The 24,742-nt window shown below is 42.1% G+C and overlaps 1 protein-coding gene across 1 annotated transcript; it reads left to right on the top strand.

Annotated features, from left to right (window-relative positions):
- Window positions 1–5,022: 5,022 nt before the first annotated feature.
- Selenot (selenoprotein T) lies at window positions 5,023–23,387 on the top strand. The gene is made up of 6 exons (XM_041659218.1): window positions 5,023–5,235; window positions 16,638–16,748; window positions 17,162–17,288; window positions 18,833–18,920; window positions 20,422–20,575; window positions 20,973–23,387. Exons 1-5 carry the CDS (start codon window positions 5,099–5,101, stop codon window positions 20,544–20,546), a joined length of 588 nt encoding a protein of 195 aa, XP_041515152.1. The 5' UTR covers window positions 5,023–5,098; the 3' UTR covers window positions 20,547–20,575; window positions 20,973–23,387.
- Window positions 23,388–24,742: the final 1,355 nt, after the last annotated feature.

The raw sequence follows: 24,742 nt of genomic DNA, 5'->3' as shown, positions 1-24,742 counted from the left end.
CCGGTACTGGAAGCTTCATCTGGGTAGTGGGACTCTGTCTCTGCCAGTATTTGGAGATTTCATTCAGGAAGAATTCATGCATTTGCATATTTTGGGAAGTTTCTATTGTGTTAGATTTCTGCACTATCCCTCAAATGCCCTGTAATTTTAGCTTCTCTCCCCTTATTCTTTCCTACAGCCCTCTTTACCTACTTGTTCCCCTTTAAATCCTTCCATTCTAGCCACCCCATCATCCACCCATCCATCCCTATCTATCTATCTATCTATCTATCTATCTATCTATCTATCTATCTATCTACCTAATTTCCCTATCCTAACAGGAGCTATCTGTTCCCTGTAGTTCCTTACTCTATACCTATACTCTATGGTTCTATCAATTATAGCTTGATTGCCAATGATTTAACAGCTAATATCAACATAAAATCAAATATTGGTCTTGTGGGGTCTGGGCTATCATACAGGATGATGTCTAGTCCCATCCATCTGCCTGTAAATTTTGTGTGTGTTTTTTTTAAACAACTGTGTAATACTTCATTGTGTTAATGTACCACATTTTCTTTATCCATTCTTCACTTTAGGGACATCTAGGTTGTTTCCACTTTTGGCTCTTCTGTATAGAGCAGCAAAGAACATCGTTGATCCAGAGTCTCTGTGAGAGGGTGGAGCATCCTTTGGGTTTATGCCCAAGAGTTCTATAATTAGATCATGAAGTAGATGGATTCTGATCTTTCTGAGGAAGTGCCAAACTCATTTCCATAGTGGTGTATTATAGTCAGAGGCTACTTGTTCATTTCCTGGCTTTCCAGATCCGAAATAATCACACAGAAACTATATTATTATTAACCTTCATCAGGTGATGAAGGGAGACAGGGACAGAGACCCACTTTGGAGCACTGGACAGAAATCTTCAGGTCCAGATCAGGAGCAGAAGGAGAGAGAGTATGGGCATGGAACTCAGGACCGCGAGGGGTGCACCCACACACTGAGACAATGGGGATGTTCTATTGGGAACTCACCAAGGCCAGCTGGCCTGGGTCTGAAAAAACCTGGGATAGAACCGGACTCGCTGAACATGGCGGACAATGAGGACTACTGAGAACTCAAGAACAATGGCAATGGGTTTTTGATCCTACTGCACGTACTGGCTTTGTGGGAGCCTAGGCAGTTTGGATGCTCACCTTGCTAGACCTGGATGGAGGTGGGTGGTCCTTGGACTTCCCATGGGGCAGGGAACCCTGATAGCTCTGTGGGCTGACAAGGGAGGGGAACTTGATTGGGGGAGGGGGAGGGAAATGGGAGGCGGTGGCGGGGAAGAGACAGAAATCTTTAATAAATAAACGGAAAAAAAACAAAAAAAAGAAACTATTATTACAACACTGCTTGGCCTATTAGCTCGTGCTTCTTATCGGCTAGCTTTTATATCTTAAACTAACCCATTTCTATTATTTTATATTTTACCACGAGGCTTGTGGTTTACCTGTTAGGGTCTGGCATCTGTCTCCTCCTGCAGCTACATGGTATCTTCTTGACTCTGCCTACTCTCTGTTCGTATTTCCCTACTGGCTTTACTCTGTTAAGCCATTGGCCGAAAGCAGCTTTTTTCATTAACCAGTAAAAGCAGCACATATACAGAAGGACTTCCCACCAACAATGGATGGTTCCCCTTGCTCACATCCTCACCAGCAGGAGCTGTCACTTGTGTTATTGATTGTAGCCATTCTGACAGGTGTAAGATGAAACCTCAAAGTAGTTTTGGTTTGCTTTGCATCTCTCTGATGACTAAGGATGTTGAATACCTTGTTCTCAGACATTTGAGTTTTCCTCTATTGAGAATTCTCTATTTAGATTTGTGGTTTTTTTATTTTCTGTTGGGGAGGGGCTCAAGACAGGGTCTCACTTGCCTGCGCTAATGGTGTTCCATTTAAAAATTTTTTCCTGCACCAATGAGTTCAAGGCTACTCCCTACTTTCTCTTCTGTCAGGTTCAGTGTGTCTGTTTTATGTTGAGGTCTTTGATCCACTTGGAGTTGAGTTTTGTGCAGGCAGGTGATAAGTATGTGTCTGTTTGCATTCTTCCGCATGCAGATCTCCAGTACAACCAGCATCAGAGTGTAGAGCGGTGGTTAATCCCAGCACTTGGGAGAGGGCAAGATTTAACCTCTGAGTTCAAGGCCATCCTGGGTAATCTCTCCAGGATCAAAGAAAAACACAGCCTGGTGGTGGCAACTCACACCTTTAATCCAGTATGCAGGAGTCACATACCTTTAATCCCAGCACTAAGGAGGTGGAGACCAGGGAGATGGCTTTGTTGATAAAGTGCTCAGTCCCAGAATGTGGTCCTTGTTGGTGTTGGTGAAGTGACTCAGGGGTTAAGCCCGACAATGTTTAATTCACAGAAGTCACAACGTGGAGGGAGAGACCCAATCCCATAGGTTGTTCTCTGACCTCCACACTTGCATGGTGCACACAAGAACACACACACACACCGTAAATAAATATTTAAAAAAAAGCCAGGCATAGTGGAATTTATCTTTAACTCAGTAGGAAGAAACAGGTGAGTTTGAGGCACCCTGGTCCAGATAGTGAGTTCCAAAACAGACATAGCTACATAGACTCAGTCTCAAAAAAATAAGTAGATGAGATTAATTTTTGGAGGTTTATTATCTCTATTTTATGTGTATGGGTGTTTTACTTACAATAGTATGCATGACTCTGAAGAGGGAGTCTGATCCCCTGGAACTGGAGTTATAGACAATTGGTAGCCACCATGTGGATGCTGTGAACGGAAACCATGTCCTTTGGAAAGACAGCCAGTCCTCTTAACCACTGAGCCATCTCTCCAGTCCTGGGTGTGATTATTCTAGACAATCTCAGCCATAGGGAAGCAAAGGCAGATGAATCTTGGGGCTCAACGACCATCGGGCATACTCTCTTGTCTATCTTTTCTTCTCATTGGCCTTGCCATGCACACATAGTCCCTGAACTGGGACGTGAGGCAAGAAGACCAGCAGTTCAAGGCTATGCTATATAGGTTGCTTGAACCCAGCCTGGGTTATACCAGACCTTGTCTCAAGCAGAAAGGAAAAGAAACAAAGACTTGGATACTGTGGTACACACCTATAATTCCACCACTTGGGAAGCAGATGCAGGAGAGTCTCAAGCTTTAGGACAGCCTGGGCTATATAGATTCAGGACAACCTATACTTCATACTAAGAATCTATCTGAAAAAGACCAAACCATGCAAACCCAAATCATTTAAATCAAAGAAAAACTAGGAAGGATTTTATTAGGTTCCTAAGGATGATTTTGCGTTCCCTACCCCATCCTCATTTTAAATAATGGAGAACATATTTGTGATAATAGAAAAGTAATATAACCATTGTTTGGGGGAGGGAAGGAGATATAGAAAAAATAAGGAGGAAGATACAAACATTGACTGCTCTCAAAGTAGCCACACTGAAAACTCTGACATGTTTGCTGATGGAGGTTGAGACACATAAAGGGATACCCTAAATAGAATGCTATATCCTCCATTTCCCACTGAAATGATACGAAAAGCATTTTCCCCACTATTAAAATATCCTTGAGATTGTGACTTTTGGAACTAAATTGTATATTCCAGCATAAGTATTGGTTAATAATTGTTTCAGTAAAAGTTGCCCAGCAATGAATTTCAGGTAATGTCCACAATTTTTTGTTCTGTCGTTTATTGAGATAAAGTTTCTCTCTGTAGCTCTGGCTGTTCTGATCCACCTGCCTCCTGAGTGTTGCGTTGAAAAGCGTGGGCCACCATGCCCCATCAAGATAATGTCCACAGTTATACTACCAGTAATGAGTAGCGGGGCTGCCGGGACAAACAAGCCCCCCCCCCCACCGCTTCCTACTACAAATGAGCATCTTATACCCAACAAGCCCCCCCCCACCGCTTCCTACTACAAATGAGCATCTTATACCCAACAAGCCCCCCCCCCCCACCGCTTCCTACTACAAATGAGCATCTTATACCCAACAATTTCTTTCCTACCAGCATCCATTCTGCAAGGTGACACTTTTCTCTGAAAAGACGCCGAAAGGAATAGTACGATTTTATGTAAGATGTCCTCCTACAACTGCAAAGGAAGGCCCCCCAGAAGTAGTCCTAACTTGCAGATACCTTGGAGTCCAGGAGCGACACGACTAAGCACTAAATATCTTTATGATAAAGGCCCAACATCAAAAGCGACAGGAACCTTGTAGGACAAACCATCACCATAACCACAAAATGAAGCCAATTATTTATGATGATCAAACTGCATCTTGGAACAGATGTAATCATCTTACCGGAAACATAAAATGTTTTCAATTCTTTTAGGAGAGTTCAATATTGTAAGAGTAAAGGAAAAGTCATTAAACAATTGACCTTAGTCGGCGGTGGTGGCGCATGCCTTTAATCCTAACACTCGGGAGGCTGAGGCAGGCGGATCTCTGTGAGTTCGAGGTCAGCCTGGTCCACAAGAGCTAGTTCCAGGACAGGCTCCAAAGCTAGAGGAACCCTGTCTCAAAAAACCATTTGGGCGTGCCCTTGGATGTAGAAGAGCTGGGAGGTGTAGCTCAGTAGTACAGTCCATGCCTAGCATCTTCAAATCAACTGTTCAACCCCTAATAATGCCGATGATGATGATAAGCTGGTCTGTAATCCAAAAACTGAGGAGCTGAGGCAGGAGAATCAGGTGTCCAAGGCTTCTAGCTGTCTACATCGAAGCAAAGTCTGGGCTGTATGAGAATGTCTTTTAAAAAAATAAATAAATAAATGGGGAGAATGTAGAACTCATATCTGCCAAGTGAAACAATTACCGGCCCTCTTTATATCTCACCAGCAAAATTTCTCCCTCTCTCCCTTGCACACATCCAAGATGGTGGTGGATCAAGGAAGCCAAACAGGTCACAGCTCTCCTTCCCACAATGGGCGCGGGCGCCGGCTGCGCAGGCGCAGCCCGGCTTCCCTGGCCGACCTTGGCGGAGCGCGCCTGCGCAGTGGGGAGCGGTTCGCGGCCAGGTTTTGGTGCTGGCTGCAGTCTCGGTCTGAAGGCGGCCGGCTTGAGCGCCCGTCTCCGCGAAGATGAGGCTTCTGCTGCTTCTCCTGGTGGCGGCGTCGGCGGTGGTCCGCAGCGAGGCCTCTGCCAACCTGGGCGGCGTGCCCAGCAAGAGATTAAAGATGCAGTACGCCACGGGGCCGCTGCTCAAGTTCCAAATTTGGTGAGTACGTGCGGCGACCCCCGGCTTCGCGGCCTAGCGGGCTTCTCGGTGCCTGGCGGCAGAGCGCGGCGCCGGCTCCCGGCCGCATCGGGTCGTCTCTGTCCTCGGGGCCCTGCCCGTGGTCCCCGGCAGCCTCCAGAGTGCCGGGCTGGGGCCGCAGGCCTTGCCGAGGCGGCGGGGCTCCGCATCGCTGCGCGCCCGGAGCCGGGCCCGGCTGGGCTGTGCGGCGGAGCTCGGAGGACGCGAGGTGGAGCCGAGGTGGAGCCCGCCGCTCCTGGTACCGCGGCTCGGCTCCGCGGCTCCCGCACCCCTCCTGGGCGTCCGTCGACTTTGAAAGGTCTTGTGCATTCATGGAAAAAAAAAGGAAGGGAACCCGTCCGTTTTCGACGCCACTTAGTAATTGACTTTGTTGTTGAAGGATAGTTGCGCGTTAGAAGCAGAACAAGGGATCCTTTTTACTCAGGTGACAAGGGTAGGGAAAGCTTTGAAAAGCGCCTTTAAAAAAAAATCACAAGGCTGGAGAAAGTGAAACCTCAAAAGATGGGGTTTTCTCAGGATGGGATGTCAGATTAGTAATTCTTTTCAGAATATGGATACTTTGCAGTGCCGTTATTGGCCAGAATTCATTTAAAACCGACTTTTCCAAAACGTGTACCAGTTAATCTTAAGTTTAAATTTTTATTTCATCGTTTTGCATAATCACTGAAGACGAAGCCAACAGCTGAAAATGATCAGTTTGTGGTATTTAAACCGCAGAATCAGAAAATAAGACGGGGATTTGAGTTTGTTGTGAAAATTTGGTGATTTCTTCCCGGTTACAGACAAAATTCCCTGCGAACTTTACTGTATGCTGGGATTTATCATCACGGCACAGATCGCCGCTGTTCCACTGACCTACACCCATGGCTCCTCGTGCTTTTTTTTTTTTTCTTTTATAAGAAGGTGGTAGCTGTTGTACCAGCTTACAAAGATGGCTAATGATTAAAAGACTGAAATTTTTTTTTTTTTTGGTTTTTTTTTTTTTTTTTTTTTTGGTTTTTTTGAGACAGGGTTTCTCTGTGGTTTTGAAGCCTGTCCTGGAACTAGCACTTGTAGACCAGGCTGGTCTCGAACTCACAGAGATCCGCCTGCCTCTGTCTCCCAAGTGCTGGGATTAAAGGCGTGCACCACCACCGCCCGGCAAAAGACTGAAATTTTTAACTTGAACTCCTGCTTTTTCAAAATACTTTTTTGTGTGTACTTTTGCTTGCATTGGAATTCTTTAATATATATATATATATATATATATGTATGTATATATATTGGGGTGTGTGTGTGTGTGTGTGTGTAAATGCTTGTCTGTCACAGTGCCCATGGAGAAATCACAGGATAGCTTGCAGGAGTTGGTTCTTGCCTTCCACCATGTTGACCAGAGGCATTGAATTCAATCCAGTTTCCAAATCTCTCTGACACAGTACTTGGATTTTTGTTACAACTTTACTTAAGATTTCTAAAAGTGTTCACATAGCCTGGTGATGACTGTTATCTCAGTAGTTAGGAGGTGATATGGGATTTCCCTCTGTATATATGCTGTGAACATCATTGGTTAATAAAGGAACTGCTTTGGGCCTGTATCAGAGCTATAGGGGAACAGAGCTGGGCGGGACTAAACTGGATGCTGGGAGAAAGGAGGCGGAGTCAGGGAGAAGCCATGGAGTCCACAGACATGCTGAAACTTTGCTAGTAGGCCAGACCTCACGATGGTGCACAGATTAATGGAGTTGGATTAAATTAAGATGTAATAGTTAGCCAATAAGAAGCTAGAGCTAAGCCGGGCGGTGGTGGCGCACGCCTTTAATCCCAGCACTCGGGAGGCAGAGGCAGGCGGATCTCTGTGAGTTCGAGACCAGCCTGGTTTACAGAGCTAGTTCCAGGACAGGCTCCAAAAACCACAGAGAAACCCTGTCTCGAAAAACAAAACAAAACAAAACAAAACAAAAAAAAAAGAAGCTAGAGCTAATGGGCCAAGCAGTGATTTAAATAATACAGTTTCTGTGTGATTATTTTGGGGGTAAGCAGGGCTAAGCGACTAAGAACTAACTAGCGGCCTCCTTCAAGGAGGATCAAATATTTCAGATCAACCCTAGCTACATAGGTCAGAAACCAACTTGAGCTACCCCAGTTCCTGTCTCAACAAAACGACAGCAAGTTGGGGGAATGGCAAGCAGGCATTAAAGCTTTTAAAAACATCATAATTTTGGGTGAGTTAGTATATTTTTGTAATTTTTGTAATTACATCTTAATTTAATCCATCTCCATTAATTCAGACTTGTTTAAAATGACAGATACGTTTGTTTTGCAGTCATTGTTAGCCGTTTGTTGTAACACAGGGGCCCTGCTAGTTGGGGTTTCCATCCTGCCCAGTTCCCACAACCGGTAAGCCCCAAAGAAAATCACAGAGAGTCTGCATTAATTATAAACTGATTGGCCCATTAGCTCAGGCTTCATATTAGCTCTTGTGACTTATCATAGCCCATTAGTCTAGTCTATGTTAGCCACATGGTTCAGTACCTTTTTCAGTGGGGCAGGTCACATCCTGCTTCTTTGGTGGTCTGGGCAGGAGTGGGAGGAATGGGCTTCCTACTTCCTAGAATTCTCCTGTTCCCATCACCCAGCCTCTACTTCCTGTCTGGTTGACCCGCCTAACTTCCTGCCTGGCCAATCAGTGTTTATTTAAAACATGATTGACAGAATACAGACAATTCTCCTGCACCACTTTATTGTTTCAGAATATTAATCAGAAACAGCTTTGTTATAACACCCTACCAAGTTGTCAAACTAGCTTTCTGCTCTTCCCCTACAGATTCGTCTGTTCATGGTACATGACTATTAGGCTTCTGGTTTTGACAGACTCCTTTAAAACATTTACTTGCAGGTTTGTTAAGAGAGAAGAAACTAATACAACTGAGCATAAACACATGAAAAAACCTTAAATTTCGTTTGAAATTTCAGTGCCGTTAAACTTTTTTTTCAACTTAACTGTTTTAAAGAAGTTTTATTGATTTTTGTGTTCATATTTATTGTGAGTACCTTTTCGTGAACAGTCGTAGCTCAGTACACCTGCCTCTGGTGCTACCACTTCAGTGCTAGAAGAACAGACCTGCAACACTGTGTAAGGAATTGAATTAGAAAGGATGAAGCTTCTGACCAAGTTCTGTGTTCTTGTGCCTTTCTCACAACTGTCTGTTCGGTTCCTGCTGTGACCCTAGTTTAAGATTTCAGTGTACAAGACAGGGCCACCCGGAAAACTTCCAAAAAACGGTGCCATTTTGTTCTCTGTATCTGGGTTCTGTTGTGTTAGTTGATCTGAGTTCTGTTGAATCTCTGCACTGACTATTGTGTTAGTTGATCTGGGTTCTGTTGTATCTTTGCGCTGGCTGTTTTGTTAGTTGATCTGAGTTCTTTTGTATCTGCACTGGCTGTTGTGTTAGTTGATCTGGGTTCTGTTGTATCTTTGCGCTGGCTGTTGTGTTAGTTGATCTGAGTTTGCTGTATCTCTCTGCACTGGTTGTTGTGTTAGTTGAATGAGCAGCAGATAGATACTTTTGGTGTCTGTGATTTCATATTGAGTGTTTGAATGTTTAAGTTCTAGTCAGACCTTGGCCTAAGGTTCTGTGTCACTGTTCTTCCTCTGACTTCTGTGGATCAGTGTATTCTGGGAGCTGTCCATAGGCATGATGGGTCTTTATTTTCTTTTACGTGTGATTTAACATCCACTATCCACTCAGTTCTACAGTTCCTACAGTTTAAGAGGTTACTGACTATAACTTTTTACAGTTAATATTCCCTTGAGCATTAGACAATTGAATTACTGATAACAGTAGATTAGATGAAATTAAGGTTTCAGAACATTTTTCAAATTAGTATTCAATTATTCACTGCTATAATTCCAGGATAGCCAGCTCCTGCCTACAATTTCATGAGATAAGTGAGGCAGGTATTGTGAAACTAGATTTTTATTTAAATGTGTGCTGTCTCAGCCTTGTTTTCATAGTACAGTAGAAAGAAATTGACCCAGTATCGAGGGAGCTGGAGAGATGGCTCAGTTAAGAGCTTGCAGCCCCAAGTTCCCAGCTCCTGTGTCAGGTAGTAGCTTTACAACTTCCAGTCACTCCACCTCTGCCTTCCAGAGACTGTAGTGATGGTGTTTGTGTTTTAACAAATAAAGTTTCAATGACACTGGGTTTTGATTCTACTGCACCTACTGGCTTTGTAGGAGCCTAGGCAGTTTGGATGCTCACCTTACTAGACCTGGAAGGAGGTGGGAGGCCCTTGGACTTCCCACAAGGCAGGGAACCCGGACTGCTCTTCGGGCTGATGAGGGAGGGGGAGGGATATGGGAGGCGGTGGAGGGGAGGAGGCAGAAATCTTTAATAAATAAAAAATAAATAAATAAAAAAAACAAAGCTTGCCTGAAGATCAGAGCGCAGAGCTAAGCCACCAGAGGCCAGGGAGTGGTGGCACCCACCTTTAATCCCAGTACTGGGGATTAAAGAGACAGAGGGATCTCTGTTAGTTCAAAACCGCCTTGGGCTATATAAGATTGAATCTGTCCAAAAGAGAAACAGCTCAGACAAAGGTGACCCCAGCACTAGAGAGGTGGAGACAGGAATGATGTGGCTGGGCAGAGAGAGGAATATAAGGTGAGAGGAGATAGGAGCTCAGTGCAGTCTGAGGTTTGGTGGAGACAGATGTAGTCTGGAGATGCAGTCTTGAGGATGGAATTGCTCCTGTCTGAGCATTGGTAGAGATAAAAGAACGCTCTAGCAGCTAGATGCTCTGCTTCTCTGATATTCAGCATTAACCCCTATATCTGACTATGAATTTTTATTACTAACGCCAATTAAAATTCATGCTACAAGAGACCTGCTCATACTCGCCTTTTCCACAGAAAAAGACCAAAACTGATTTATATGTTGATACTGATCAAGATTATTAAATGCAGAATTGGAGACATTGTGGATCATATTGGTTAATTGACTCTCGATATTTGCACACTTAACAAATTACTGTTTTACGTACTCTGCAGGTATTTTATGTTGTGCACAGAACTTAATCCTGTTCTCTTGTAGCAAACTAGCACATAAAATTGCAATTCTGCTAAGTACTGTTAGGGAAAGTCTTGCTGATAGGAGACTGCCAGTCTAGGATCGGGAAGATCTTTGAAGAAATAAACTTGGTGGTGGTGGGTGTCCTTCCCCCTCAGAACCTCAGGAGCCCCATCTTGTTTTTTGAGACAAGGTCTTGGGACCTGGCACACACTGTCATATCTTGCCTTTTTTTTTTTTTTTTTTTTTTTCTGTTCTTAGTGCTAAGGATTGAACTCAAGTTCCTATTCTTGCTTGGCAAGTACTTTCAAAATGGAGTCATCTGCTCACCCCGTGAACAGAGATCTAATGATAGATCTTTTCTGTAGGGCTTAGTAAGCCATGGCCTTATTGAAGGAAAATACACTTTCCCGAGAAGCCCAAGGCCTTTATTGACTTTAATGAATGTGTAACATAGATCCTTGAGGTTCCAGTTAGCTTAAGAAAGGCCAACTAGTTTTAGTGTGGAGATTTTTTTCAGAGGACAAGAATGGAAGGGAATATATTTATGAGGGAAAGGGCTTTTTAGAGTTGTTCAGCTGAGAGATGATGGAACTTGGAAATACAAAGAGCTTAGAGAGGTTTTCTTTTTTTTTTTTGGTTTTTGGTTTTTCGAGACAGGGTTTCTCTGTAGCTTTGGTGCCTGTCCCGGAACTAGCTCTTGTAGACCAGGCTCCCAGAGATCCCCTGCCTCTGCCTCCCAGGTGCTGGGATTAAAGGCGTGCGCCACCACCACCCAGATTAGAGAGGTTTTCTAAAGGTAGGTAATTTAGAGGCTGAGGTGGTGAATTTCATTTGGCCCTCTGTATCTGTGAGATCCACATCTGTGGATTTTGCCCATCTCAGAATGAAAGTATCTGCAGGGGATGGTGTAGTGCTTGCACTGTACTGGTGTTCTCCAACAGAGTACACAACTATTCCACTGCGTTGACCACTAAGGTAACCTACAGATGCCTTCATGCCTACAGGAAGATGTATGCAGGGCCTATGCAAATGCTCTGCCCTTTTGTTAGGTCTAAATGAGCACCTGCCTCTGAGCTCCCCGTGGACTCCACAGACACAGTGGAGAGAGCGGTCAGGATGCTGAGCTGTAGAATGATAAGAGGTGTGTGCTCTCTGGCCTGTCTCTCCAGCCCTGCAGATCAGCTTCTAGTGCGTAAGTCTTCTAGTTTGTAGTCTTTTGGTTACTGTTTCTGCTGTTTTATTTTGACACCCCTCCCCATAGTCTTTGAGGTCTTTTCTTTTTGTTTTGTGTGTGTTTGAAACAGTGGGTTCCAGTCTATCACTGGTTTTCTTGGAACTCTTTAAGTTGACCAGGCTGGCCTTGAACTCACACCTGTCTCTATTTCTGGAGTGCTGGAATCAAAGCACAGATCCAGTTTTGTTTTGTTTTGTGTCTTATCATTTATTTATTTATTTATTATTTATTTTTAAGGGGAGACTATTTCTGTGTGACTCTCTACTCTCTGTGATCAGTCTCTTTTTCAGTGATGAATTAAGATGTTGTGCAAAGAGCTGTCCACCTCTCATTATCAAACCTCAGTGAAATGAGAACACCACCTACAACACTAAAGTGGTCTCTGGTTACACGAAGGACATCAAGACATCCCTTTACCTAGTTAAGCTTGGTCAACAGATCCTTTGATATGCACCCCCATATTTCCGCAGACAGTGAGCTACCATAAATTTGAACACATATGAACTTTCTGGCATGTCAATGATAACGCCCAAATGGACAGTCCCTCAGGAAGACTTTGCAAGATCCAACCTATGCTGGATCATTTCCTGCATAAATTTTGAACAATATACAAACCAAAGCAACAGTTGTCTTTGGGTGAGAGAATGAGTCCATGGAGAGGAAGTTTAAAATTTCACATGTGCAACTGAACAAAATTAACAAAATGCAATTTCCTTGGATGGTGTGCGAGAGTGAGCCTGGCTGTGAAGAGAGATAAGAGTGTCGTTTGGTCTCTCTTCATAGAGGAAAATGTTTTATGCAATACTATATGTTAAAAAGTACTAGGACCTCTAATTGTTTAATTACTTCTGTGAATAGAAGTGTTATAATTACTGAAAAAAACATCTAAAGTGCATTATGATCTCTAATTATGATGATTTAAATAACATGGAGTTTGCGCAAAAATGCAGAGTCCCTGCATATGTCTTAGTGAGGTGTGAGATGTATTAAATGAGCTGCATAGGTTCAGTACCTTAAACAAGAGTAGAGACATTTACACAGTGGAACAGAATAGCCTTAAATCTGTATCAGTGTTCAAAAGTCCACACCAGTGTAATGTAAAATATTTGAGACTAGTAGTTTTTCAAAAGTAGACTCAACAATCCATCCTTTTCTCTCATCATTTCTATACTATATTTTCCCCTTTTCCTTTAGGAAGAGATTCTTGAATCTAATTTCCTCTGTTCAGCGTTTTTCCTTCCCCTTACCAATAACAACTTGTAACCAGCCCCCCCCCCCATGATGGCAACTATCTATAACCCACTGAGTGACCAAAAGTTACCCCCATACACACCTCTTAGGAATGTGGGTACCATGTTGTTTGTGGGCAACAGAATCTTTGGGGGACTCTGAGAAAAATGGGATAATTATCAAGTCCTGGGAGAAGTAGCTGTATTATTTTTTGTTTAGTCTCTGTGTGATTGGAAAGTGTAGAGTTTATCTAAAGTCTTGGCTGGATCATCTCAGCTGCCAGTTTTGAAGTTGTCGTGGATGTAGAATTTTGAGAAAGCTGTTTTTTCATTGTTCTGTGTCCTGGGATCACAGTGCTTTCTTTCAGAGGACACAGAACTTCTTTTGTTAAACTTATCACCTGTGCCACACAGGCAGGTTCTCCCTTCTGTGTGTCACGTGGTCTCTCACCTTGACTAGTTCATTTGGAAGGTGGTTGTGTACCGTGGGGAGTTACCTTCCTGTTAGGACTCTACTACTCAGTTCAGCCATAATGTCCAGTTAAGGTAGGACCTGGGCCCATGTTTATTATTGCCAATTTTGCCAATAAGGAGAGAGTAGAGATTATTTTCTCATAAAGGTTGAATCCAGATAGGCTATGGCCTGAGAAAAGAGGGGTAGAAAATTATATATAGCAGTGAAATTCCAGCTACATTCTCACTTTAATACACGTGTTTCATCTACGCACCGCACTGTGGGCTTGCTTGTGTTTCCTGCAGCTGTTCCCCAGTGTCTGCTGTACATTTGTTTCTCGAATGAGATGGTAAACTCCTTCAGGAGACTAAGAAATGTAATCATTTAAAGTACTGTTGTAATCATTTTTCTACATATCCTGTGTCCCTTTTGCATGGCTGTTTTCAGCGTACAGGGGTAGCTGAATAGTTAGTGCAGGTATTCTCATTAGACCAGAGTGGCCGCTATGACAGAACGTTGATGGACCTGCACTGTTGGTAGTTGGAGAGGGCATTTCCTGACTCTGCACGGGTCCGCGTTTAGCAGTCTTCCCTCGGTGCTTCTTACGATTTTTGTTTATTATCGAGGCGGGGTGTGTGCATGTTTATGTGGCAGTCATGAGGCCAACCTTAGAGTTGCTTATCTTCAGCGTGGGTTCAGGGATTGAACACGGTCATCAGGCTCGTTTGGCACTTCTACCTGCCAAGCCATCTCACCAGCTTGTGAGACTTTTTTGTGTCTGTCAGTCTTTCTAATCTGAAAATCCTTACTTCATTGCCCTTTGAGGACAATAAAATTGACTGTGGAGTCAGATGTGTTTGTTGGTGGCCCACATAATTTGGTTTCTCATCTGGTTCTGTCCTCTATTAGTCTTGTGACTATGAGCAAGTCAACCCACCTTTTCTGAGTCGGCTCAGGTCTAAAATGGAAGACAAAACTTAACAGGCTTGCCTTGTTCTAGGACCTGCTTACATCAGTTTTCATGAGACGTCAAAAGAGAATAAGAATTGAAAGTGGTAACTGTATTTTGCCCATCTTCTTGTCTTGCTTGTGGTTAAAAAGCTATTTTTGATCAATTCTGCATTTATCCCAGTGTGGTTGTAGCTTAAAACATTTTTTAAAAATTGTAATGTGTGTGTGCTCACCTGTTCATTCTCACGTGGACACCTTTGCCTGCTGAGTCATTCTGACCAGATCTTTTTGTTTTCTGATGCACCACAGGCCCTTTGGAATATCTAATTCAGAAAAGCCATGTATTTAGAAAACAGTGAGCCGATGGGAACGGTCATAATACTCAGTATAAAGTAGACTGCTAACAGTACAACGCACACGTGACTGGAGTCAGCTGGCTGAGTGCTGGAGATTCCTAGGAACCGTGTGTGGGATGGGAGGTTCAGATTAGACCGCAGTCTTCACATTTCAACACCTGTGGGAGGGAGGCTTAGCTGAGCCAGGTGGAGTAAGTAGTTCGTAGTTGGCTTGGGGCTGGGAATGGATGGACTAGCACAGATGTGTATGAGAAGAGGGTTGTGTGTGTGATAGATGACTGGGGAACAGAGCTGAGCAAATTAAAGGTTTCTTACCCGAAAACAGGCAGGTATGACAGAGCATTTGTAGAGCGCTTTAGGGCAGACTGTAGAATTTAGGGTTAGGAAAGATTTGGTTGGAGAATAAGCAGACTTGAAAAGTTTTGCTAACATTTTCGTTATATATAGACTAAATACTTTTATCTACAAACATGTTAAAACTGATTCGCACTTTCATGGTTCTTTAAATAAGTTGGACCTGTCTATATTAACACTCATGAAATGTTGTTTCATTGTGCTCTGGGCACTCCAAAGAACAGTGAGAGATGACTCTAGTCTTCAGTGACAGTATATTTGGGGAGAAGTCATGCACACCATGGAACTGGAAACTTAGGAATTCTAGAAAAAGTCTTTCCCATGCTATGTCAAAAAGGCTTAGTGCCTTTTCAACTCTACCAGTTTAGTTGCTATCTTAGTTAGGGTTTCTATTGCTGTGAAGACATCATGACCATAGCAACTATTATAAGGAAAACATTTAATAGGGTGGCTTGCTTAGTTTCAGAGGTTCAGTCCATTATCATCCTGACAGGGAACATGACTACATGCAGGCAAACATGGTGCTGGCTACATCTTGATCAGAAGGCAACTGGAACTGGTCTCTGACACTGGGCAGGAAACCTCAAAGCCCGCCCCCAAGTAACACTTCCTCTAACAAGGCTATACCTGTTTCAAACAAAGCCTAATAGTGCCTCCTCCTTATGAGCTCATGGAAGCCACTTACATGCAAACTATCATAGTGCCTAACTGGGTACCAACTATTTCACTTTTCTTTTCTCTGCTATATCTGCTAATTGTAGCCAGATATCTATTTGCAGTAAGCTCAGACCTTTTCAAGTATCTTACCTCCGAATTAAGATTAAAATTTAGGCAGGCTACCGGGTATGACTCAGTTCGAGTGCTTTTCTATCAGAAAGGGGGATGACCAAAATCTCAGGCCTTTATAGTTACAAAAAAAAAAAAAAGCCAAAAAGGAAAAAACAAAAAACAAAACAAAAAAAACCAAAAACAAAACCTGACTTTCCTCCACCCTTTTTTCTTCTACTCCCTCCATTCCTGTTTTCATAGTTCACATGGCAGAGGGTTAGGATCCTACTTACAGGACACACAACCCCTGGCCACCGTTGTTCATGTTCCAGAAATGAACTCCTATTATAAGATAGCTTGGAATTTCTCTAGAAATGAATGTAGGTTTTAAAAAAGTTATTCCTTAAATACCAGAATCTTTGAGGGAAGTACAGTTAAAATCTTTCAGTAGGACTGAGAAGAGAAATATGCACATTTTATTGGGGAAATACGGACGTAAGTGAGAAAAACTGTGAAGGAAGCCTTCTCGGGTCCTTGGTTTCCCTGTTTGGTCTCTCATAGGCCTTTTGCAATCCTTGGGCTTAGACCTGGTTTTAGAACTTTTCAAACGCACTTCCAGGGCTCTTACAAGCAGTAAGGCAGTGGGAAAGGGTTTGCGTCAACAGGTTTTGTACTCTCTACAAAGGGTCAGTTTATGAGAGTGATGTGCAGGCACGTGGATTGGTGTTTGCTGTTGTCTAACCCAAAACTATGAAGTGTAGTGTTATAACTGGCTGGTTAATCTGCTGGGAACATAAATACACAAAATTTATAAGATGGAAAAATCTTCCCTGTGTTCATTGTCTAGGGTCAGTCATTAATTGCGGTGGATTCTGAAAAATTTTTAATCTGATAATATTTACACTTTCTTTGACTTTAAGTCTAGATACACTCAAAATACTGAATGGAAACATTTTTTTTTGGCAGTGTATCCTGAGGGTACAGGCGGGTGTTTGAGGAATACATGCGGGTTATTAGCCAGCGGTACCCAGACATCCGCATCGAAGGAGAGAATTACCTCCCTCAACCAATTTATAGGTGAGTGAATTTCAGTGCTTGAGGACAGCCTTTCAGCTTACACAGTTTGTAAATGTCTCATTTGCCTCGCTGGGTCGGGAACTTCTTCATTCTCACAGTAATGAACAGAGAGCCCTGCTTTGTGAATAGCAATAGGCTGAGGGTGTTTTAAAGAGGGGTCTCCTCGTGCAGCTCATGTTGGGAAGTTAGTCTGAGATTGAGTCCAGGCTGCCACACCTTCTGAGTATGCCTTTTACCCCTGAACCACCTCAGGTACCCCAAATTTCCTAGAAAACCAATGATACTAAATTTAATGCAATTAATAACTTGGATTTTATATCCAGAAAATGCCTTCACATAAAGTGTGATTATTAAATTCCAGAAAAGATAAGAAATTGTAGTTTCTGATTAACTTTTTTCTTTTCTTTTGCTAGACATATAGCATCTTTCCTGTCAGTCTTCAAACTAGTATTAATAGGCTTAATAATTGTTGGCAAGGATCCTTTTGCTTTTCTCGGCATGCAAGCTCCTAGCATCTGGCAGTGGGGCCAAGAAAATAAGGTATGTGGCTTTGGTGACTGGACTTTTGGGTTGTGGTGACCGTGTGTGTCTGTGTGTGTGTGTGTGTGTTTAACTTACAAGAGAAAGAAACTGTGAAACCTCAGCGTCTGCCTGGAGGAGAGAAGGAAAAGCCATGGTGTTTAAGCTGCTGTGGCGTCAGAGCCAGGGTTGATGGGCAGCCTTATGGTACAGAGGGTCACTAGAGAAAGACCTAGGAAGCCCAGACACTGGGGAATTCCAGAGTGTTTAGGGAAGCATGCTTAGGATAGAGAAAGGAGAAGTTAGTCTTTCTCAATGTTGGGCTTTTTTTAGTTATTCAGCCAAGTGGGCAAGCTTATTGCTGCATGGCTGCACCCTGTGACCCTCTGCCAATTAGTCTTATTTTTAAATCTTTTTACTTAAAATCTTTTTTCCCCCTGAGTCACTCACCATTATTGGAAATGGATTTAGTTCTATTTCTCTCTTGAACGGGAGTGTTTTGGCTGCGTCCCTTATGAAGCGAAGTTCTCTGGGGAGTGCTCTGACTTTGCCCTTCTGGCCTCAGCACCCTTAGCAGACTCCTGTTCGCTGGTTCTCCAGAACAGGCATTTGTTACCATAAACATCCTTAGCTGTCTCTAGGAGAGCTACATCTCTGCCCCGTTGTTCACTAGACATGAGTTTGCAGTTCAGTCTCACGTGTTCTGTGCTGCGCTCACATGTGGATAGCACAGAGGTATAGTTGCCATTCTTAGTTGATCATGGAAAAGCCAAGAGATAAAGATACAGATTTTTGTGGCAACACTTTCTGTGTTCCCACAAAACCTGTCATACACCACCTGGCTCAAAGAGAATAGTCAGGCAAACTTTCTTTGCCTTATGGGCATTGACTTTCTGAAACAGTGTGTTATAAGTTTATGTCTTCACCATACCCAGCTCTCCGTCCAGTAATTTTACTAAATTAAAGCGCTTCTACTCTCTTTTTCAAAAGGGTGGATTTGCCTTTGAAGGGTGAATGCATGTACTTTTATGTGCTAAGGCAGTCTAAACCTACAGATGGTTTTAAAATGATTTTTTAGTTTAAGTAGGTTCTATCTACTATAAAGTTGCTGACAATTGCATCACTGTTCTCTTACAAAGTCAGACATAGTACATTTTTTTCTATGTGCTAGGGCACAGTCTAAACCTACAGATGATTTTAAGATTTTTTTAATTTAAGTCGTTTGTATGTAATATATGTAAAGTTGCTGGTGGTTGCATCACTATTCTCTTGTGAGACATTTTACATCTTAAAATCGGTAAAATGAGCCATTCTAAATTTGGTATTCTTTTTTATTTAACTTCAGTTATTGAGACGTTTTAGAAATTCTGTAAATAATAAGAATGGTGTCTGTATCTTCTTTAACATGTAAAGAGCTATGAGTTTTTCCTGGTATATAGATGATTTGTGAGATGACATTTTGTGTGGACACTTTTAAATTATATTAAAAGAAAGTGTTATCCAATTAAGGCTGAAACGTTCTATCAAATGAAGGTGTCTTATATTTTGTGCGGTTTGGCTTCTAGGTTTATGCATGTATGATGGTTTTCTTCTTGAGCAACATGATTGAGAACCAGTGTATGTCGACGGGTGCATTTGAGATTACGTTAAATGGTAGGTTCTGATTGGTGTGCATTTGTGATGAGCACGTGCTTAATAACAGGCTTTTAATGTTCATATAAGTGAGTTTATATGATAGAGACTGAAAATTCAGAAGCCTTTTTTTTTTTAATGAAAAGAATCTTAGTTGCTACCTGAGGTTCTAGATGATTTGACTCCATGTGTTTACTCTAGGCTTTAAAATAAAACGGGTGTAGTTCCTGAGTGCATCGTTTTAGGCCACTGTGGATCTGTTTTGAGTGCTTTACTTGGGAATCTTTAACATAACCTGCTTCAAAATAAGCTCTTAGCTACCTCCTCTGGATCCTATGTGCTGCTTCTAGTCTCCTCTGGGATTTTTTTCTTCATTTAATTGTCCCGTCATTTTTCCTGCTAATTTGCCTGGAATCCTAGGGTGGTCTTTCATTACTCCCTCCATCAGAACCTCTCAGTTCTGTTTCCCACATTGCTTACAGTCCACATGTGCTAATTCTCCCTGCTAGCACCCTACTCTGTCTGTTACATGACTCCCCTGTTGGTGAACATATCTTTAACGATGATTTTTTAGTTTTCTTGTTTTGTTTTTTAAGACACAAACTATGTAACAGTCCTGGCTGTCCTGAACTTGCTCTGCAGCCTAGGCTGGCCTCGAACTCAACAGAGAGTTGCCTGCCACAGTCTCTTGAGTGCTGGTTTAAAGGCATGCGCCACCACTGTCCAGCTTGGGTTCTTTTGTTTGCTGGGTTGTTTGCTTGCTTTTTTTTTCAGTGACTTTTTTCCTTGTGTCCCCTGAGTGTCTAAAACTCCTTAAGTTCTTTTTCAAGATAAATGCCAGTATATTCAGTGTGAGCAGAATTCCTATAAGGTCTAGATTAGGGGTCAGCCGACTATGGTCCTGTCTCATATCCTATTGCCTGTCTGATGTTTGAACACAGCTTGCCCAGTTTTAAAGTGTGTTCCCATTCCTGCCTCAAGTTGCTGTGTGAGTTGAATGACTGACAGATACTCTTCCCTAGTCAAAATGTTCAGCTCTGTTTTGCCGCAGTTGTTCCCCAATGTAAATTGCTCTGCCTCTTGGTTTCCCTTGCAGTACTTCCTTAGAACGGCTGCCTGTGCAGGATACTCTCCTCTTTAGCCTTCACACTGCTTCTTACCTCTGCAGTTTTCTACTGCCATGAGCCTTTACTCTAGCTTAGTGGCTTAGCATTACCTTTTTAGGCCTAGTTTACCTGCTGTGCTTCCCTGGCAGTCAGCAGGAAAGGCTGGTGACTGCGCTCCTCCTGGCACTGCAGTATCTGGTTTCAGTCTTCCAGCATGCGGATAATTCTGTGCTGACGTCTGTGTGCCCAGTGGTTCCTTTGCTGCTGAGAAAGCCCCCGAAAAGGAAGAAACATGTGCTTTTGTAGCCCGTAATTGTGAATGAAAGTCAATAAGTATTTGTGGGGTCGATGTCTATCGTGAGATTACATTAATGTTTCTTTGGGGTGGGGTGGGATGCTGGCTGTTTGTTTTGTAGATGTGCCGGTATGGTCTAAGCTGGAATCTGGTCATCTTCCATCCATGCAACAACTTGTCCAAATTCTTGACAATGAGATGAAACTCAACGTGCACATGGACTCAATACCACATCATCGATCATAGCCCTACCTATCAGCACTGAAAACTATTTTGTAAGTAGTTTAAAATACAGTAGCTATTTGTAGCTTTTTTTTAACTCTTACCACAAATGCTAGTAGATGCTACATATATTATCACTTCGGTTTCCCACCTAAGAGAAGCAGATGGATATCTTTCAGACTCTGAACTCCTTGTAGCCAGAATTGATGTGTTTTATTATAGTTTATAGATGCATAGCTTCTTACTTTCAAATAATTAGTTCCTAAACGCAGATTATTTTTTAACATGCTTAAGATAGAAAATTTTTGAGCAGATGTGTAAATGTGAAGAGCCTTGGTTAGCTCTTGCTTAGTAGTGTCATTTTCTGTCCTCTCTGTCAGCGGGTTAGCTTCCTAGGAGTTGGTATAACAGTGACTAAAATACAACGTTCTTCTTTTCTCTTTGTTTCAGACACTAAGGGATTTTGCAAGAGCAGCGTGACTGACATTATGAAGGCCTGTACTGAAGACAGCAAGCTGTTAGTGCAGACCAGATGTCTCTTGGCAGGCTCGTTGTACCTCTTGGAAAACCTCAGTGCAAGACAGTTTTTCCATTGCTGGCACATGCTGAATTGTGCACAGCCGTGGCGTGCAATGATGCTGTGTAGCTTTCCCAAGCCCACCGTTAACTGTTTGTTCTTCTTGACGTGGCATTACTACTTGCAACTCTTTTCTTAGTCATGTTTGAGAAAATACACAATTGAGTTACAACTTGAGTTTTTCTCAAGATGTGTGTTAAACTTGTGTTTTTATATGAATTTTCATTTTTTTATAGTTTAACGTCAGTTTTCTTGGAAACACCTGAAGTTCCCAACTAATTTATAAAAGTTTATCAGATAGCTCTAATTTGGTCATGCTTAATATATAGTTTTCAAAACACTGCAGATTGTGAGCAGTAAATTATACAGGATGATGGGAGGAAATCCAATATCTAGAGTGCTCTACCGTATGTGTGTGTACACCTGTGTGTGTTTGCGCACATGTGTGCTCTTGTGCTTGTGTGTGGGCTGTGGTCTGTGTGTATGAGTGAATTATTATTAGGAACAACAAAACCAACTGCTTTTAAAATCCCATTGTGTAGTTCAGATGTCTTGCCTTGACCAATCTAATGAACTGATTAATGGGCCTTTATACTAAATTAAACAGATGTAAGTTAAACAAAAGTTTGTTGCTTAGTATACCTGTTAGCATTATTTTTAATACCGTCTGCCTAATGTTTTGTTTTGGCTTACAGATATTCTCATAAAGGACATACTTTAGATTCACACACAAGTAATGAGCTAATTTACTGTTTTTAGAACAGTTGAAACTCACCTCACTAAAGAAAAATTCAGTGAAACCTCTTTACAAAGTATGTATTATGTAAACAGATCATTTGTCTTGTAATTGAATCACCTTAACATCATATATCAGAATTTTATTGTATTTGAAAGACAAAATTAAAAATATTTTTAATGTTTTCATATTGTTCCAGAGTTTTAAAAGAAACTTACGGTTGATAATAAGAATGATTTAGCAGAAATAGAAACTGAATAGCAGTTACATTGCGGCCATAGTAACAGACAGGGATGAAGTGGAAGAGCCTGGATTTGTGAGTGGAGGTTAAAGAGCTTAATTTAGGGGAGGTGTTGGTCCACCTGACTCTTGACTACTGGACAAACCTTGAGTGCATTCAGGCAATGCCTCAGTGTGGAATCTACTGTGATCTTCAGCTAACAGGCAGATAGTCTAGTGATGAACTGAAGAAAACTGATGCAATGTTACCCTTGACTAGGATTGCAGCACTGCTAGCCCAGGTTCCTCTGGTGATAAACGTTGTCATTTAAACTCAAGTTCCTTAGAGGCTATTATTTATGTGTAAATATATATATTTTTACTAGGTCTTAACCTTGTTAATATGATTGCCTATCACTCCAGACTGCACATCTTGTAAAGTTTAGCATCAGAGGGGCCTTTCTTCAAGTAATGGACATTCCATTTATGACACAGTTAGCTTTATGGCACATAGACATTCAGAATTTGGGCCATGGGTATTCACGTGTACTTGAGAGGCCAAACTATGAAGAACCTAAGGTCAGATCCAACTTTCTCCATGTTTGCCTTAGATCGAATTTGTCTCCTAGTTAATGGCTTTAACTGTGTTGGACATCTAGTAAAATTGAGCTGTTTTATCCATACTCATCTGTTTTATTTTATGCTTAAATCCAGAATTTAGTAGTCTACTAAACAAATAAATGAGATGCATGAATATAAAGATTATAAGGAAAAGGAGAAAGTAAACTATTTATAACGTTATTATATTACTAACAATTCAAAATGTATTAGTTGCTTATAAATTGGTGCAGCCGTGTAATTACAGAATTGTCTGTGCTCTAGAGCCAGAAGACTGTGGTCTTGGCACCAGGCTGGCGGATTTCACTGGAGTTTTCAACACACTCGCCATTGTGAATGGTTTTAAAAAGCTGGTGAAACCTGGTTTTAAACTTGACCCTCGGTGTGTAAGATGTACAGGAGCACACGCCTTCTGAGCGTGAGTGGCATTGGTGATGGCATTAGTGACAGTTGCTCAGCCTGAGCAGCTGTGAAAGTGGTGGGATCCAGTGATGTCCAGTCTTACTTTAAAGGTTTATTAGTTTGGGATTTTGATTGACTGGCATATTCTATCATTGTCATAACTTAAAATAATTCAGTTAAAGTTTTTTTAAACATGATTTGATATCCTAGGGCTTTTCTTTTTTTAAAAAAAAATGAGAAGCAGGTAAAGAATTGTAAAGATTTGGAACTTCTTTGTGGCATTGTGAAAATAAATAAGCCAGTGTGAAAGGAACCCTGCTTTGTGTGATTAATTTTGCACCAACATATTTTACATAGTAAAGGTATTTAGGGAATTATGCATTGTAAAAGTTGTCATAATGTTTATTTCTTTTCTTTTTTATTATTTTATTTTATTACTTTAAAAAAATATTAATCCAAATTCCCACTCCCCTCTTCCCACTCCCACCACACACCCTCCCACCCCCACTTCCTTCCAGTCCTAAGAAAGGGCAAGGCACCCTGCCCTGCTGAGAGTCCAAGGCCCTCCCTACTACATCTAGGTTGAGCAAGGTATACATCCAAAGAGAATAGGATCCCAAAAAGCCAGTACATGCAGTAGGAACAAACCCCAGTGCCACTGTCAATGGTCTCTCAGTCTGCCCCAACTGTCAATCACATTCAGAGGGACTAGTTTGATCCCATGCTCATTCACTCCCAGTCAAGTTGGAGTTGGTGAGCTCCCATTAGCTCAGGAAACTGTCTCAGTGACTGAACCCCTCATGGTCTTGACCTCCTTGCTCATACTCTCACTCCTTCCATTCTTTAGCTGGATCTTGGGAACTCAATCCAATGCTCCGATGTGGGTCTCTGCCTCTGTTTCCATCTGTTGTTAGATGAAGGTCCTATTGTGATATTTAAGATAATCATCAGTCTGACTACAGGGCAAGGCCAATTCAGGCCCCCTCTCCTCTATTGCTTAGGGTCTTAGCTGGGGTCATCCTTGTGGATTCCTGGGAATTTTCCCAGAACCAGGCTTCTTGCTAACCCCATAATGGCTCCCTCAGTCAATGTATCTCTTTCCTTGCTCTCATATCTGTCCTTCCTCCATCTCGACTATCCCATTCCCTCAAGTTCTCCTCAACCCTTCCTTCTCCCCTTCTTTCTACTCCCCACCCTCATGCTCCCAAATTTTGTCAGGCGATCTTGTCTGTTTCCAGTTTCCAGGTACATCTATGTATGTTTTTCTTTGGGTTCACCTTGTTGCTTAGCTTCTCTGGGATCATGAATTATAGGCTCAATGTCAGTTGTTTATGGCTAATATCCACTTATGAGTGAGTACATACCATATTTATTTTTTGGGTCTGGGTTACCTCACTTAGGATAGTGTTTCCATCCATTTGCATGCAAAATTTAAGATGTCATTTTTTTTTTAACCGCTGAGTAGTACTCTAATGTGTATATGTGCCACACTTCCCTTATCCATTCTTCAGTTGAGGGGCATCTAGGTTGTTTCCAGGTTATTACAAATAATGCTGCTATGAACATAGTTGAACAAATGATTTTGTAGTATGATTGAGCATCTTTTAGTTATATTTTCAAGAGTGGTATTGCTGGATCCTGAGGTAGGTTGATTCTCAATTTTCTGAG

This window comes from Microtus oregoni, unplaced genomic scaffold (genome assembly GCF_018167655.1).
Source record: "Microtus oregoni isolate MIOR12 unplaced genomic scaffold, Mior012 000010F_ref0000083, whole genome shotgun sequence".
NCBI classification, from domain to species: Eukaryota; Metazoa; Chordata; class Mammalia; order Rodentia; family Cricetidae; genus Microtus; species Microtus oregoni.
Note: the sequence above shows the minus strand (reverse complement) of the source record. Positions and strands in the feature narration are given on the sequence as shown.